Source organism: Gracilinanus agilis, chromosome 3 (assembly GCF_016433145.1).
Source record: "Gracilinanus agilis isolate LMUSP501 chromosome 3, AgileGrace, whole genome shotgun sequence".
NCBI lineage: Eukaryota > Metazoa > Chordata > Mammalia > Didelphimorphia > Didelphidae > Gracilinanus > Gracilinanus agilis.
The window spans coordinates 6736158-6753949 of NC_058132.1; the positions used below are offsets into that span (position 1 = coordinate 6736158).

Below are 17792 nucleotides of genomic sequence, written 5' to 3' on the forward strand. Positions count from 1 at the left end.
GTGAGGTGGTCTCCAGATAATAAATAAAGTTGATCTTTGACTAAAGGTTTTCCAGTAGTGCTTATAGCATTGATAAGTTGTTCTGCAGGATTGGTTTAACCCTATCCTAGGCCTATCTACCCATGTTCCCATTCCACCACCCAGGGCCTCAGGGGGTATGGGATAAGTGAGCGTTCAGGGGAGAAGTCAGGGAAGAACAGAACCCAGCCCTGGGTCTACAGGGCTTTATATACCCTTGGCCCCACTGGCAGTTGGTGCTTGCCCTATGGCTCATGCCACTGTCAACATTCCAACCAGGGCAACTGACAGGTTGCCCCAAGCCAACGTGGCAAAGTTAATAATTCTATATTACACTTGTCAGAATCTTCTCCCAGGGCTTGTTCCCAAATTCTCTTCTTTTCCTCTTTAAGCTAATATATGAAATATACTCTACCCCTTACCTTACTTCCTACACTATGCATATTAGACTTGCTTTGGGTGCCTTGCTATTTTTCTAATTTAGGGTGTCTATTATAAGAAGTTCATTTTATTTTAACTTTGTGGTTTTCAAATTTAAGTAATCAAACATAGATTGTTTCCTTTTTCTCATTTTCACCCATTTTGAAGGCATGACAAGAAATGCAAAATTTTTATCATATGTCTTTTATTATGAATACTATAGAGCATGTTTCCATGTGTCATATAATGTCAGGATTTTGATAAACTGTCTTTCTTTTCAGTAGTCATGTCTTGACAATGGTTCCAGGGACATGCGGATTTCAGTTCTCTCTGTAAGAAGGAAATTTCCTTAAGCAGACTCCCATTTGCATTAGCTTAAGATTCTCTTTGGTTTGATACCCTGCAACTGTGTTAGTCCCAGGAAAAAGTCTATGTATGTACCCAAATTAAGAATGGAGTCACACATGTAAAACCCAGTGGAATTGTGCATCAGCTAAGGGGGGTTAGGGGGACTTGGGGAGAGGGAAAGAACATGAAACATTTAACTATGGGAAAATATTCAAAATTAAAATTAAAAAAGAATGGAGTCACAGGGGAAAATCTGAGTAATAGTTTTAAGTGTATTACCATAAGTGTGTGATTATATTACACTAAAAGTTTGGAATAGACTTTAATACAATAGCTAAGACAAAGTCTGAAAAAGACAGGAATTCCTAGAATTAAAAAGATCCATTTGGCCCCAGTTACTAACAAACCTATGCCCTGTAGCCATTAGAGGTCCTACCATGCACCATCAGATGTCACGAGTCTCTAATGTGATTTGCTGAGTGTCATTTAAAATTTGTGTCAATTTCACCTGATCTTTTTATGTAAGAACAAGATTGATAATAAGAGCCCAAAGCACTCCCAGAAGTGGCTATAAGCATATCAAAGGATAGTCAATTTTGTATGACTGTTTTTGCCAAGGAAATCAATCTCCTCCTTGAGGAAGTAGATAGCCTTAGAGGTTTGAGAGATGGCTTGAATTGTATCTTGAGACAATTTCTCAACCTCAGCAGAGATTTTATATAATAGTCTATTACTGCCACCGTCCCAAAAGTTGGTATAGCAGCCCAGAAAAATCTCTGTGCTGAAGATGAAATGGCTACTGAATGAGACTTGGGTCTCTTGCTCTGTGTAGGTGACTAAATGCCTAGATTATAGCCATAGACTTGTCTCCCTGGCCAATAAAATGATGATGCACCAACAATGGTGGATAACATAGGCCAAACCACAGGTCCCAGACCACTCTTGGGGAAGGGAAGAGTAAGCTCATGAGTTACAAAAACAGAATTGCCTAGATATCCCCAACCGCATGAGAAATCTATCTTCAACTGTGACAAGGCAGTAATAGTCGGAAATTATATATATATAAACTATCCTTTATGTTACTGAGCTTCATCTCAGCACAAATAAATGTTGTGGTAGGGAATAGAATAATGAGGTTGTACTTCATATTGTCATCTATATATTCACTACTCAGTGGTCCCTTACCTCCTTTAACACACAAGTGAAATGGGTAAATGGTCAGTCAGTGGTGGTGGGGCTCCTATATATCTGAAAATTATCTTAGAAGACATGTTAAAATCAACCGAGATTTGAAAATCCATGAATCTCTCAAAGACCAATGATGGTGATTGTGACCATCAGATGTGCTCCACCTGTCATTGTTGATGTGACATATAACAAAATCAAAAGGGCCAAATGGTTTGTTTGGCAATATGCACATCATAAGTTATAAATTGTGTCAAAGTGTCATTCATATGGACTGGAATTGTTGCCCATGATATAACAGCTCCAATGGAAGTGGTGACAGATGTAGCATCCATAAGGTCCAATTGCCTTCCCTTGGTGTAGGAAATATCCCATTTGGCTATGGATTTTAGTAGTATTATCCTTTGACCAGTCATCAGAAGAGGGAACAAAAGAGGAAAATGAATTATAGCTTAATGCTGACAACAAAATAGTGTAATGATTAAAACAGAAACTGGTCAACTGACCCTCACCTTGCATACCTGCTTGTTATGTAATCATAAACCACAGAATATTCCAGGGTAAAGTCCTGTTTCTTCCTAAGCACCAGAATGAAACCCTGAGTCCTTTCATCTCTAGGGTAAAGTCCTGTTTCCTCATAGGCACCAGATCAAAGCTTCAAAAATGTATTTAAACTTCACTCTGACTATACTGCCTTGGAGCTCCTTAGTTGAGCTCCCCTAGCTAGCTAGGAATAAAGACTTCCCCTTGCTTGAATTGCATTGTCTCCGTGTGTTCCTTTGGAGGTCATACAATTGGACCCTAACAATAGTACCAAAAGAGGGTAGCATTTTTTAAAAGAGTAACTAAATTAGGTTTACCTATAAAATCCAAAAAAGTTAAGAATAAAAATAAAAGGGAAACCAAATCCAAAGACAAATAGGCAATAATGTACAATGAAAGCAACAGGATACAATTAACCAATCTCAATAGATGATACTGGATTTCCATGACAGCAATGAATCCAAGAGTTTTTGGTTTTTTTTTTTTCAATTTTAACAGCAGTTGGAGTAGTTAGCAATACTTAAAAAGGGCTTTCCCAAGCAGGTTGAGTTCCTCTGGTTTGCTGAAAGTTCTTTACATATACCTTGTCTCCTGGTTGTAGATGAGTGAGAAGTCCAAGGGTCCTGCCTGTACTGCTGTCCTTGAGTCATGAAGTTTATGTAATCTGACCTGTAATTCCTATAAAAAGCAACAGAAATGTCCCCTGCCTCCCCAGTAATGATGTCTATTGTAAAAGAGAAGTCTTTACTCTATTGTCTATCCTGAGTTAACACTAACTTAAGTGCCTCACTAGAAACTGAAGACAGGATTAACTCTCCTTTGTCTACCTTCTAAATTGAATCAACAAAAGATTGAACACCCTACTTAGTGCTAGGCAAGAAGCCAGTAAGATACTTGGAGAGCTCCACCCTTTTTTCTTAACTTACTATCAGTTAGAAACTTTTGAATTCTTTTAGGAAGTTCACACAAGAGTTCACACCCTCAGAAACTGTTCAACCAGGAAACTGTGAACCTTTTTGATGAGAAATTGACCTTCAAAAGGTGAGAAGTTGATCCCACAGACACTACCCCCAGGGCAGTGCTAGACAATTTGGAAACTGTGATTTGCCCCTGTGAGAGGGAAGACAAGAAGTCACCATAAAAGCAAGCCTGAATTCCCTCAGAGGAGAGACTTTGAGAAGATAGTCTGAAAAGATTGTCTTCTAGAGATAGTCTTCTGACTGGGGAGAAACTTTGAGAGAGCTTCACTGGAAACTGCAGTTTGGATCATGGGCTTGGAGATCAGCTTCAATTTAAACTATGACTCCTGGACTACTTCGTGGGTGAGTGAAAGGCTGACTCTCTTCCTAGTTTCCTAATAGACTAGCTTCCATCTTGGAGGAGGCTTCATGGTTACTCGCTACCAGCCCTCCTGGCTGAGGACTAGTATAGGTATTTTCTCTAATCTCTTTCACATTTCTCTATTCTTTCCCCTCTAATTTGGAAAATAAACTTCTGACTTGAGATATAATGATTTTGGCAACTATCTTATTTCATATAATTAAGTCCAACCATTACATTTAACCTTTACACTATGCAGGGGGATAGAGTACTTGGCTTGTAAAAGGGGATGTCCTAAAAGCATTTCAAATGGTGAGATGAGTAGATCTCCCCTAGTGTGAGTATGAAGCCCCCCACCCCCTTTTATGATTATAATAGTATTTGCCTTTATGATTATTTTTATAACACAATAATTTTAAGTCAGTAGTCAAATAATAGTTTGTTTTATATGTATTAGCTATGAAAAATACAGTTTAGGGTGGTATCAAATTTGTTTACAGGCATTTTGACCTTAAGCCTATAACCCAGAAGAAGGCATGTCTTTGTCTATCCAAATTAATGATCCAATGTTAAGGTAGTCCCATGAGCCATGTATTACTTCTATGTCTATGCTTCGCATATCTAGGGGCTGGTAATATAGGTTACTCTGTTTCTGTTATAATTAGGCCTGCATTTCTTTTTTTTAAATATTAAATTGAATTTTAATTTTCTAATTGATTAATTTAGGATATTTTTCCATGGTTGCATGATTCATGTTCTTTCTTTCCTCTCCTCTCCTGCCCTTTCCCTTCTTTTTAAATCTCTTTGGGATACAGATCTATTAGTGGTATTGCTGGGTCATGAAATAGGTAACTAAATAAATACTGGGCCTAATAGGAGTTGGGGTGATGGAAGGAATGTTTGGTTAAATAAGTTAACTGCCTAACAAACAGGTAAATAGGGGAAACACACCCACTAACCCAAATACAAGTCACAGCTAGGAGTTAGTGGTAACAAGATAGGGAATGACAGTTAACTCCTTCCCCAACTGCCTCCTTAGACCAGCCTAGGTTTCAGTTAAAACTTATGGGTTCTTTAGTTGGTGTTAGAGAAGAAAGCACACATGGAAATATAAAACACTAAACACTATTTAATGAAACAAGGGGAGGTGAGTGGGAAAGGTTTAACTGACTACTGAATAAGACCCAACCAACTATCAGTTATATTGGGCTGGCTGGTTTCTCTATCTCCAGCTCAAACAGGAGTCTGGCTGAATCAGGGTGTCTGATAAGCCTATTGGAGATTAGGGAATTTCTCACTCCACTGGAGACACTGATCCAGATGAATCCTTGATGACACAGGAAGAACTTCTTGAACAGCCAATAAATCCAAACTGAGAAGATAGACATACTGTAACTGGTCCACCCAGATACAAGGTCTTGATCTCCCTCAGTCAAGGCACTTAAGTGATTCAAAGTAACTGGTTTCTAAGAGATGGCAGAATCACAGCTCACAAGCTTCAGTCTCTGGCTCTGGCAGTTCCAACTAACATCCTTTTCAAACTTGCTGCTGCATTCCTTCTAAGAATGTCCACATCAGTCAGCCAGCTCTCTGCCTTTTGCTGCTCACATATTCATATCTATCTTATCATATCATATATATGGTCTACCTTATATTTACCTACAACAGTCAAAAGGGTATACACAGTTTTAAAGCCCTTTGGACATAATTCCGAATCACTTTCCAGAATGATTGGATCAAATCACAACTCCCCAGTGCCTTAGTATCCCAATTTTGCCACATCCCCTCCAACATTTATTATTTTTTTTCTGTTATATTAGCCTATCTGATAGGTATGAAGTGGTATCTCAGGTTGATTTTAATGTGCATTTCTCTAATCGAGAGATTTAGAGTATTTTTTTCATGTGAATATATATAGTGTGTAATTAGAATCTGTTCCCAAGGACTCCATTTCCCAACATTTCACTTTCCTTCTGTGTTTTGGAATGGACCTAAGCCCTGAGAGACTACATGTCCCAGGACTCTCTACTTCAACTTCCTCAGACACATCGCATTTCCTTTGTGGGAAGTGTCTGAGAGAGAATAAAAAGAAGGGAGAAGCACAGGTTTTCGAGCTTTTTCCCCCAAAATGAGGAGAGCTTTCATCCCCCAAAGAGCCTTTCTCCCTGGAGAGCCTTTTTCCTCGGGTTCCAGGGACAAGATGCAAAAACCTGCGCTTCTTTTGCTTTTATTGTCAAGACACACCTCTCACATTATGTACTGACCTAGGGAGGATATGTTTTGTGTAGCCCCACCTCTCTCTCTCTTTCCCCCTTTCCCAACCTCCCCTCCCCCCCCAATAGTGGCCGCTGCTGCAGCAGGTTTTTTCGAGACAGGAGAACTTACTCACGTGAGCTTACTTTTTGTTTAGGTTTGAACTTCTATTTCTTTTAGTTTATTTTCTTTCTACTTCAAGTGATTATTAATAAAATTTATAAATATAATACCTGGAGTTATTGCATATTAACTTAAATCTTACATTGTGGTGACCAGAAGCCTAGAATTTAGAACCCTTGCTCCTCACTAAGTCAGTAGAGCAATTTTTTAAATAGACAAAAAGACAGATTAGTTTTAAAAGCCTCTGCCACTTGCTGTTGCTGCTTCTTCTGCTCCTGCCACTGCTGCTGCCTTTTATGTTTGACCAGACAAAGGCTGGGGGTCATAGTGAGCTGCTTTCTGCAGGGCTGGTAAAGTATAAACTCCCCTTTTCCCTTACATTGCTAACAGCTGAGTGTTTGCTGCTGCCTTGAAAGCCTGGGTGTGTTTCTTTTAGGCAACAATTAGCCTCCTAAAGGCTTTTACCTGAGGAGGCACTTCCACCCTCTTAACTCCCTGCCCTCATGGCAGTGGAAGCAAGTGGCTCCCTGGTGTTTTTACCCCTGGGGGGAGGGGAAGGAAGATTACTCTTCCAAACCTCTTACCTTTACTCCTAGCCAGTACATACTAGGGTAGCACCATATAGACAGGAAGTAGATCTGCAACCAATTTAATAAGTAGAATTACAAACATGGACCACTTTATGAAAGAGCAGAGCATCAGCAAAGTTTTGGGATGTCTTTTCTTCCTACTGTTCCTGGGTGCACTTGTTCTTGCAATTAGCTTGAGTAATCTTGAGATTCAGGGAGAAAATTCATCTTGCTACAACTCCTTGCCACTTTGGCCTGCCCAGGCTCTACAACACATTCACTATGGGATTTGTCCACACTATGCTCAGTATGGGTATGGGGAATGCCAAAGATGTGACCAAAGGAATCCAGATGGATTATGATACTCAGGAGGGGATGGAACCTTAAAGAATCTGGAGGTGAATTTTTAAGTCTTTTCAGACTCCATTTCTTAATTGATGTTAACTGTTTCAGTTTGTTCTCCAAATAGTGAAGAAGTCTCTGTAATACAGCTATTAGAATTGGAGAAAAGGACTCGAATTCAGTGCCTTTTCCTGTCACATATATTGATTGTATTTACTGATTGTTTTAAGATTTAATTTTGGGGGCAGCTGGGTAGCTCAGTGGATTGAGAGTCAGGTCTAGAGATGGGAGGTCCTAGGTTCAAATCCGGCCTCAGACACTTCCCAGCTGTGTGACCCTGGGCAAGTCACTTGACCCCCATTGCCCACCCTTACCACTCTTCCACCTAGGAGCCAATACACAGAAGTTAAGGGTTTAAAAAAAAAAGACTTTGTTTTTTTAAGTTCACATATTAATCTAATCTATAATGTTTCATTTCACCATGTCATTTTCAGGTACTGTGTTTTGGCCATTAGCTATATGTGCTGTTACATTGTCTTTTTTTGTGCCTCCCCCTATGACTGGACTGGAGAAAATACCATTGTAAAAGCAAATAGCTTGGACAAACTCTTTTCCGTGGCAAAATTCATAAGTCCTTATGGATGCTGGGGCTGTCACCAGATCTATGGAGGTCACATTTGCCAAAATGGCCTTTTGTTCTTTTTTGCCTTTGTTAATTGTCACAAAGATGTTGATGGATGGACTTCATCAAACTGGTTACAACCTGTATCAGTAACCTTTGGTTTTTATGGGTCTTCATAAGTGATTTTCAGATATCTAATAGCACCACTACATCAGACTGATCATTTGCCTACCTTTGAGTTGTTTGTAACAAGAGGTAAGGATCTAGTTAGTAGTTGAAGTTAAGTGCCATAGCACTATTGTATTCCCCACCTCTGCATTTATAAAAATATAATGGATGAGGGGGCAGCTGGGTAGCTCAGTGGATTGAGAGCCAGGCCTAGAGACGGGAGGTCCTAGGTTCAAATCTGGCCTCAGACACTTCCCAGCTGTGTGACCCTGGGCAAATCACTTGACCCCCATTGCCTACCCTTACCACTCTTCTGCCTTGGAGCCAATACACAATATTGACTCCAAGATGGAAGGTAAGGGTTTAAAAAAAAATGTAATGGATGAGACATATAAAGACATGCCTTTTGCAGCTATTACAAACTCATCCTAGAGGTGGGAAGTGTATTAAGGAAACTAAATAAGAGGAATGAAATAAGGAAACTGGAATAAGTAAATGAACACAGAATGACTAAGGAAACTGGAATAATTAAATGAATGAACACAGGTGACAATACTGAGCTGGGGAATAGATGAGGTAACAGATAAATGGATAACAACCAGGGAAACAGAATTCACAGTGGGTTCTTATTTGTCAACCTAGGTATCTGGGAAAGGACTGGACAAGGAGAGAATATAATAACTGAGATATTTAATAATTATTGGGATAGGTAAGAAAGGGGTATAGGTAAACTGACTCTAAGATCTATGGGTCTCCACTCAACAGTATAAGGTTGGATCAAATCTACACTATGGCTAAATCTAACAGCAGACTGCTTCTTAGCAAGGTCTTGTTGAGAGTAGGGAATTTCATATAAACTCCAATGAGATGTTCTTCAAAATTAATCATAGGAAACTTGAAATACAGCAAAATAATCCAAAGTCAGGAGAGGGAGAAGGGATGGTCTTTGTGTCCACCACAAAGCCAAAACCAACTTCTCTACCTTGCTCCTTCACTGGGATGCTTGACTGAAGATGGTACTTAATTCAAAATCCACTGGGAAACAGCTTCAGGGGTTGTCTGTCTCACCAAATCCCACCATTAGACCTTCAGACTTGAGGCTTTCAGTGTCAGGTCCACTGTCACTGACTCTCCTCTCAAGGTTCTGGAATCTCCTTTGCCACTCAGTGTGCCTTAGTTAACTAAAGTGCTATATTTCTATAAGAGTTTTTCCTAGGGGGTGTGGTACCTCTGGATGGCTCCAGAGAGGGAGCATTTCCCATGGAGCCTAATGGTTTCTGGATGTTTTTTATATTTGTAACTTTACCTTACTCTACCCTTCCACCAGAATGATCTAGATTCTTGGTGTCATTTTAGACTCAAAGTTTTCATCAGCTATCCCGAGAGCACTTTCATAATGTACATGCACCCTTTTGCATACCTCCTTTCTGGGGGTCTAAAATACTCTCAGAAGGCAGAAGCAGAAATGGGTACAATTTATCCAATCCTAGATGAAATTCCAAATGGTCTATGGGCTAGATCTTTGACAGATGTAGGCTTACTTAAATAGCAACACCAGTTAAAATAAGGACTAGCGATTAAGAAAACTTTACCATGTTAAATAAGCTACAAGTAAAAACTAAAAGCTCAGATTCATACATGACCGTCATGAGGTTTTTCTCCAGTGTGACATTTAGCAGGTGTGGAGTTATATTTGAAAGCATTTCCAAACTGATTACATTTATAGTTTTACTCCAGTGTGGATTTTCTTATGTGCAGCAAGAGAGCCCCTCCATGTGAAAGCCTTTCCACACTGTTTACATTTGAAAGGTTTCTCTCCAGTGTGGGTTCTCTGATGTGCAACAAGCTTGCGATTCTCTGTGAAAGCTTTTCCACATTGTTTACATTCATAAGGTTTCTCTCCAGTGTGGATTCTATTATGTTCAGTAAGATTAGAGTTAGTTGTGAAAGCCTTTCCACACTGTTTACATGTAAATGGCTTCTCTCCAGTGTGGATTCTATGATGGTCAATAAGACTAGAGCTCCTTGTGAAGGTCTTTCCACACTGTTTACATTCATAAGGTTTCTCTCCAGTGTGAACTCTTTGATGTACAGTAAGATGGCCCCTCACTGTAAAAGTCTTTCCACATTGTTTACATTCATAAGGTTTCTCTCCAGTGTGGATTCTTTGATGATCAGCAAGACCATTACTCTGTGTGAAAGCCTTTCCACACTGTTTACATTTAAATGCTTTCTCTCCAGTGTGGATTCTCTGATGCATAGCAAGACTGCTGCTAGTTGTGAAAGTCTTTCCACATTCCTTACAGTCATAAGGTTTCTCTCCAGTGTGGATTCTCTGATGTACAGCAAGAGAGTCTCTTCGTGTGAAAGCCTTTCCACATTCTTTACATTCAAAAGGTTTCTCTCCAGTGTGGAATCTCTGATGTACAGCAAGACTGCAGCTAGTTGTGAAAGCCTTTCCACATTCTTTACAGTCATAAGGTTTCTCTCCAGTGTGGATTCTCCGATGTACAGCAAGACCAGAGGTCTGTGTGAAAGCCTTTCCACATTCTTTACATTCAAAAGGTTTCTCTCCAGTGTGGAATCTCCGATGTGCAGCAAGACAGCCCTTCTGTGTGAAAGCCTTTCCACATTCTTTACATTCAAAAGGTTTCTCTCCAGTGTGGATTTTCTGATGTATAGCAAGAGAGTCTCTCCGTCTGAAAGCCTTTCCACATTCTTTACATTCAAAAGGTTTCTCTCCAGTGTGGAATCTCTGATGTACAGCAAGAATGTTCCAGCTGGTGAAAGCCTTTCCACATTCTTTACATTCATAAGGTTTCTCTCCAGTGTGGATTCTTTGATGTACAGTAAGATGGCTCCTCACTGTAAAAGTCTTTCCACACTGTTTACAATCATAAGGTTTCTCTCCAGTATGGATTCTCTGATGTACAGCAAGACTGTTGCTAGTTGTGAAAGCTTTTCCACATTCTTTACAGTCAAAAGGTTTCTCTCCAGTATGCCTTCTCCGATGTGCAGCAAGACAGCTCATCTGTGTGAAAGCCTTTCCACATTGTTTACATTCATAAGGTTTCTCTCCAGTGTGGATTCTTTGATGTACAGCAAGATGGCTCCTCACTGTAAAAGCCTTTCCACATTCTTTACATTCATAAGGTTTCTCTCCTGTGTGGATTCTTTGATGTTCAACAAGACCTTTCCTCCGGGTGAAAGTCTTTCTACATTCTTTACATTCATAAAGTTTCTCTCCAGTGTGGATTCTCTGACCTTGAGCATGTTCAGAGTTCTGACTGAAGGCCTTCCCAACTTTACTACACACAGAAAGCTTCTCTCTAGGATTACTTTTTGGATGTCTAATGCGGTTGGAACTACAAGTGAAGGCCATTTCTTCTAGATTCTCTTGATAAATGGGTATTTCAGGAGCTTTCCCACGGGACTGAGGGAGTTCTGCTTTTTCAGAGAAGTATTTGTTATATTTGTTATTTTGATGATAGTCATTTCCAGAGGTCATTTTCTTATATCGATTTCGGATTGAATATTGTCTGAATTTCTCTGCAATTCCATCAAATTCACAGTCACTATTTGGTTTTTTATTTACCTTGATATTAGAGTCACGGCTTTCTCTCAAAATGAAGTCATAGGGATTCTCATTCATAAATCTTTGCTTACGAGATCCTTTTACAAGGCTCAGCTTTGTAGATATTTCCTTCCCTTCAAAACTGGTCTCTGCATCTATAGAAAACAAATGATGATATAACATAGAAAGACACAAGTTCTTTTCTCTGATGGCAGAAAGTAAACTGATTTTTATTCTATTTACCCAATTAAAAATGAGTCTTTTCTAACTGAAGGAGGCAGAAACTGAAAGAGATGGCTACCTCCAAATAGAGGTAGATTGTTTGGGAAAGGCCTAGATGGATGGGAGATGAGAAACAACCACCTAGGGACCATCCCAGAGCCAGTAAAGAACAAAACCCTCGGGCTTTAGAAACCAAGTTCATTTTGATAACTGGAGTAAGAGAAAAGGGTAGATAGGGTCCTAACACTACAAGATCTAGACTCAACCCAACTTCTATACACCTTGCAATTTACCCAAATGCTATCTGACTATCTTCTAAGCTAACTACCCAGATTGTCTTTAAGAAGGCAGAGGAGATAGGATTCACTGTTAGCTTGAATCCCTTCTCAAGCCTGGGGTTGGCTTCCTAGTAACCCAGAGTCCCAGATGACAAAACCCTAGGGATTCCCTTAGCCCAGTTGATCTCTCTGAACTCCAGGGAAAAGGCAATCTACCTCATGGCAAGTCTACAACCCAGGAATCCCTAATCTTTCCATAAGATTAGTTCTTCCAAGGGGATGCGCCGCAGCAAAGATCCAGCTCAGTGGAAAGCTAGCTTAGGAGTGACAGTTACAAATAGTCAACTCCCAAGATCCTCCTATCCTTCCAGAATCTTCTCCCCAGGTTGGTATCTAAATTCTCCTCCTTTCCTTTTAAAGACAATCTATGAACTTCTTCTTATCCATTAACCTTCAAAACAGTCTTTGAATACATCATTTGGTCACATCTGCAAATGGCTGATTTTGGAAATACCTTCATATACATTAACACTGGAATCTCACGATAGACCTATGACACAGAGAAGTCCAGCACTGTAATCATACTTTACAACTTGGGCAATGAGCTCAGAATAGAAGAATAGAAGAGTGAAATGGCCAACCTTTCTGCAGATAGACTATAGTTCAAACCCTTTTATTGAGCATATTGTGCCCATAGTACTAGACAGCCTTTCCCTACTGCACTTTCTAACTTTCCTTTAAATGCCTTTTGTTGATTAGATTTATAATTTTGTCAATCTCAGGTAATTTTCCTGATATTCCATTCTGATTATTTTGGAAGCACTGTCATATATCTAAATATTGCCACTTTCTGGGATCAGTCCTGATATATTCCAAGGGCATGCTTCCTGGTCTCACTGCCTCAAGTCTTTCTTCAGTCCACTCAATCTTGCACACAGGCGTCACATTCATCATCCTAAAGTACACTTCTGATCATGTTACTCCTTCCTCAAGAAATTCCCTTGTCTCCCTATCACCAGGATCAAATATAAGACTCCTTGTGTCTGGCTATTAACGCCCTTCATCCTCTGTCCCTTTCTTATCTTTCCAGTCAACCCTCACCTCAGTCCTCTCCACATATGTAATGATCAGTGGTATAGGCCTCTTTTTGTCTCTTGACCAGGAAACACTAACCCCCTGAACTCCCAGGGTTTTTTCTGGCTGTCCCTCAGGCTGATAATGCCCATCTGTTTTCCCTCAAGTCTCTCCTAAAATCCCTCATATCACACTAAGTCTTGTCCAGGCCTCCTTAGCCCTGGGGCCTTCCCTCTCTGGATTAGTTCCAATGCATCCTGGATATGGTAGGTTTGCACATAGCTGTTTGCATGCTCTCTTCCCCATTAGATAGGGATCTCTTTGAGAGCAGGGCATCTCCTTTGCCTTTCTCTGTATTCTTGCCACAGGGTCTGGCACATAGTAGGAGCTTAATAAATGCTTGTTGGCTTGAATAAACCTAGCAAAGAATTCTTATTGGAAAGCCTCAGGCCTTTCTGGATGCTTTCAGGAGAATTCCATGTTCCAATGTTACCAACAAGGACATCTTAGAGGATCTTGGCTTCATCCCTGGAAGGGAACTGACAAGGCATGGAGCCCAACTCTCTTGTCCTTATTACAGATGAGGAAACTGAGATTCAGACTTGCCCAGGATCCCACTGCTAAACTGTGTCTGCAAACAAATTCCAAGTCAGATCTGCCTGCCCCAAGTCTAGCACTTCCTTCACTATAACACATAGAGGCCTCTTTGGATAACAGCCCTCATGCACTTGCTTACATCTCACTCACCTGGACAGAAGCTCCCTGTGACTGTTTCTTCTAACCATGGTGCTTCCTCCTGCTGACAACTGGATATCAAATCGGTGGGAACTGGCAGCCCTGGACATAAAGAATAAAGAAGGAATGAGGACAGAGAGAAATAGATAGCTTAGCCCTTTTTAGGGAAAGGGGACATGCAAGCAAGGACCCCAGGCTGGTTCCCAGGCAGTCTCAAGGATGATTTCCATGGTATTCACTTGATGGGACCTTTGGAGAGAGGCAGAGATCATTAAACCCATTTGGAATCAGAAAATTTCATCCTCATTTTCCTCTGAATAGAAGGATAGACACATTCCATAGCTTCCACTACCTAGAAATTAGAGGCAGCTGGCAATGCAGGCGGAAGAGATCTAATCCTAGAGTCAGAAAGACAAGTTCTAATCAGCCTCTGATACATGGGAACTGGTTGGCCCTTAGGCAAATCATTTAACCTCTGTATGCCTCAGTTCCCTCAACTGTGAAATGAAGATGATAATAATGACAAACTCACAGGGATATTCTGAGATCACATGGTAAAAATTATAAAATCCTTTACCCAGTTCAGAACACAAAGCAGATATATAAAGGGATGTTTATTCCCTTCCTTTCCTTTTCTATCTTGTGGGCTGGAATTTGAGGAAAGAATAATGATAAATGTGCTAGCCTAGGGAGAATTAGGGACCATGAGCTACCACTTTATACTTCTAAACAAGACCTCTCTAAAGACTAGATTCATCCCAAAGATAGAGGGGCTGCTGTGGCAGGTAGAGGGTCAAAGCCCATCTGCAAGGAAAAGTTACATGGGTACGAGATTTTGCAGACAAAATTCAGGTCCAATTAGAAACTAAACTAAATGACCTCTGAGATTAGCTTCAAGACTGTAACTATGTAATATTCATTTGAGTTTTGACCTTAAGCTACCTAAAATAGAAAAGAGACAATTTTAGGAACAACAAAGCAATGTCTCAGTTTCCCATCACATAATTCAAAAAACCTTTTTCATGAAAACCAGGCAGCAGAAGAACCCTGTGGAGAGATCAGGACTTTTGCTTTTTTAATGATTGATAAAAGGCTCAAAATCCTACAGATGAGGCATGGAATGAAGACATTCCTTTGATAGCAGATTATTCGGAGTTAACAGAGGAAATGGTCTTTACCCACAGAGAGCAGATTCTGCACATTTTCCAGCATGACGTCCCTGTACAGCTTTTTCTGAGAAAGGTCCAACATGCACCACTCTTCCTGGGTGAAGGCCACAGTCACATCATGGAACGTTACTAACTCCTAAATTGGCAAAAGTCATGAGATTTAGAGCTGAAACTTTAGAAATCATCCAGTTCAACACTCATCAACACACAGGAGGAAACTGAAGCACATAAGGGATTTACCCCAAACTCCTAACCTTGAATAGCATCAGCACCAGCATTGGAGACTAGTCATTCAGAGCCTAATGGAATACTGAGAAAAGCATTTGTATCTGAAGTGAGAATAATGTTGGAATAGTTAAACCTGGATTAGTGTCTTACTCTGAAATGTTTCTCCTTATGGAATCAGGGAGATGGTATGTGATCTTTAAGTAAAGTATGAGATTCTGTGGAGGAGAAAGAGAGAAGATGATCTCTCATCTTCTCATCACAAGTGTCAGTATTGATCTGGTAAGAACATTTTAGGAAGTTTGTGAGAAGATGGCAAGTACTGTGTATTCTGGGGAAAAAAACATTACCAGTCATTAATGAGTAAAGAATAAAGAAAAAGGAATTATCTACTTAGTTTCCTAAAAAGTTGAAATACTTTTATCTAGATTGTAAGAAACAGTGGTCTTATGAACTTGATGGAAAACCACAGCGAAGCAGGAAGGTATTTTATTAAGATGTTCTTGAAAGAGCAGGTGTCCAACAAGTAGGCACACACCTGGCTTGGCATAGCAAGCTTTTATTCCATATACCTGGAGACAGAGGCCTACCCTCCTTTCTCCAATGGCTGGGTACTAGAGGTGTACAATTTCCAAACACACCTATGATATGTTCTTCTCTAGTCATGTTTCTCCCTCCGTGCCATACATCGCATGTGCATTTAAATAAGCGCATTCCACCTTAAGGGCATATAATTTAATATTCATAACTATGCTGATCATGCCTGTTATTCCCTTTTTCATTGGGGCGGGGGGGTGGGGAGGGGAGATTAGGCGGAGACTTTCCTAAAGGCCACAAATCACATTCCCTTTACTGAAAAAATGCCCATAATCTGTTGTGAAGATGAAAATTAATATACAAGACTCTAAATATAATATTTTATAAGTTTTGTTAACATTAAACTAACATAAAAAACCTAGAGTGAAAAAAGTGCTAAACTATCTTCAGCTGCGCTCCTGGAGAAGAGAGGAAGAGGGAAGAACTACAAAATTCATAAAACAATAACGTGAGCACACAAACATGGAGGTGCAGGAGAGATTAAAGGGAATTTTGGGAAATACTAAGGACTTATGGGGGATGAAATGCAAGTTTCAAAATCTCTAGTTATACATAACTCCCTGTGATCCTTTGGGAGACCAGTCCCCCACAATGGCATAAAAACATAATCAATTTTAAAATTGCAATAATTTGTGGATAAAAGGAAAAAGAACAAAATCAATGACTGCTACCTTGACAAAAAGCCAATTTGGGGGCAGATCCCTTTGACATAAAAGTATACATTCAATTCCCCATAGTTCAAATTCATATTTCAAAGTTCAATCTGGATCTTCTGGTGCAGCGTGTGGTCTCTGTAGGCATCTTTCATGGCACCTTCTCCAAACAGGTTTGTCATCTGGATTCTGGGAGGTAGCAAGTTTCTTATCCTAAAAATGCTCAAATTAAAATCAAAGTTGACAACAATAACATAGCCCCCCCTGAGGTGGATAATAACACAGGGATCACTCAGGGATGCATGGCTTAGCTATGAGGTAGATGAATCAATTTGCAAAAGAAATTAAAAAACATCAAAAAATCCAAACAAAAGAGAAAAAATAACTTGTGGATGAAATATAAACTATCAAAAGTCTTATGTATAAAAAATCTAAATAAAGGAAAAACAAAACTATAGAGAGTCCTTGAATCAGGACCCAATTAAAGTGATTTTTAAGTAATTATGCACTGGATTGGTTGGTCTCTTTGACCTTGTGCTCGAGTGGCACTATGCAGGTAGCTTTGTGCTTCTTTGGCATTGTACAGTGGCTCTTTTTGTATTCTCTTCTTCTGGAATCAGACAGAATCATTAAGCAAAGTCCCATGATAGTTAAACAATCAATGGCATTATTCTATAGTTTAAAGCTTTTTGGGTAAGCAATTTAATTAGAACAAATGTATTTTAAACTTATATTAGTGCAAAATAATAAAAACCTTAATAATACTGGTAATGTGTGTTTTAAATCCAAAAAAGGAGAGAAAAAAAATAAAACTCAAATATTGTATTACACATGTAGGAAGAAAAACAATAATAAAAATGTTTTTAAAATAAAAAATATATAGCTTATAATCAATGACACACTGTGTCAGCCAAGGAGAGAGAGAATACAAAGGTTCCTCACCAAAAAATAAGATCCATAACAGGTTTATAAAAATAGTAATTAAGTAGGTAATGCACATTCAAAGAAAGTAACAAAGTCCCCAAAATTCACAATAGCCCAGTTATTGACAATTGCAAACAAACCCGTTATTATATAGGATTCACATGAGTTTATATATATAGCCACTTGCTATATGATATTTTTAAAAACCTATGAACTGATGTATACTTGTCACAAATTCTATAGATGTAGGAAATATTTCAATCTTGGTAAGAAATCTAGATTGTTCTGGTGGAACAGTAGAATAAGCTGAAGAGTTAAAACTATTAAATCATCCAGAACCCACTGGCTACCTCCAAAATGTTCCCTCTTGGGAGTCTTCTAGGGGTACCACACCTTAGGAACATCTTCCCAGCTCCTCTGGTATGAGAAT

At 39.5% G+C, this 17792-nt stretch overlaps 2 protein-coding genes across 2 annotated transcripts; both read right to left on the reverse strand.

Moving 5' to 3' along the window:
- Positions 1-646: 646 nt before the first annotated feature.
- Positions 647-16472, reverse strand: LOC123239795 (zinc finger protein 82 homolog). Its single transcript, XM_044667091.1, has 6 exons — positions 16457-16472; positions 14973-15099; positions 13807-13896; positions 11507-11640; positions 6795-6848; positions 647-768 (listed from the first exon to the last, which is right to left on the reverse strand). Exons 2-6 carry the CDS (start codon positions 15043-15045, stop codon positions 688-690), a joined length of 432 nt encoding a protein of 143 aa, XP_044523026.1. The 5' UTR covers positions 15046-15099; positions 16457-16472; the 3' UTR covers positions 647-687.
- LOC123239794 (zinc finger protein 420-like) lies at positions 8319-11475 on the reverse strand. Its single transcript, XM_044667089.1, has one exon. The coding sequence runs from the start codon at positions 11417-11419 to the stop codon at positions 9632-9634; it is 1788 nt and encodes a 595-aa protein (XP_044523024.1). The 5' UTR covers positions 11420-11475; the 3' UTR covers positions 8319-9631.
- Positions 16473-17792: the final 1320 nt, after the last annotated feature.

Bases quoted from the DNA above. Each gene is read 5' to 3' on its own strand.
- LOC123239794 (XM_044667089.1), bottom strand. From the start codon at position 11,419: ATGACCTCTGGAAATGACTATCATCAAAATAACAAATATAACAAATAC.
- LOC123239795 (XM_044667091.1), bottom strand. From the start codon at position 15,045: ATGTTGGACCTTTCTCAGAAAAAGCTGTACAGGGACGTCATGCTGGAA. The intron at 13,897-14,972 runs GTAAAGACCATT...CTTTATGTCCAG, and splicing joins GCAGAATCTGCTCTCTGTGG to GGCTGCCAGTTCCCACCGAT. The intron at 11,641-13,806 runs GTGAGTGAGATG...TGTTTTCTATAG, and splicing joins CACAGGGAGCTTCTGTCCAG to ATGCAGAGACCAGTTTTGAA.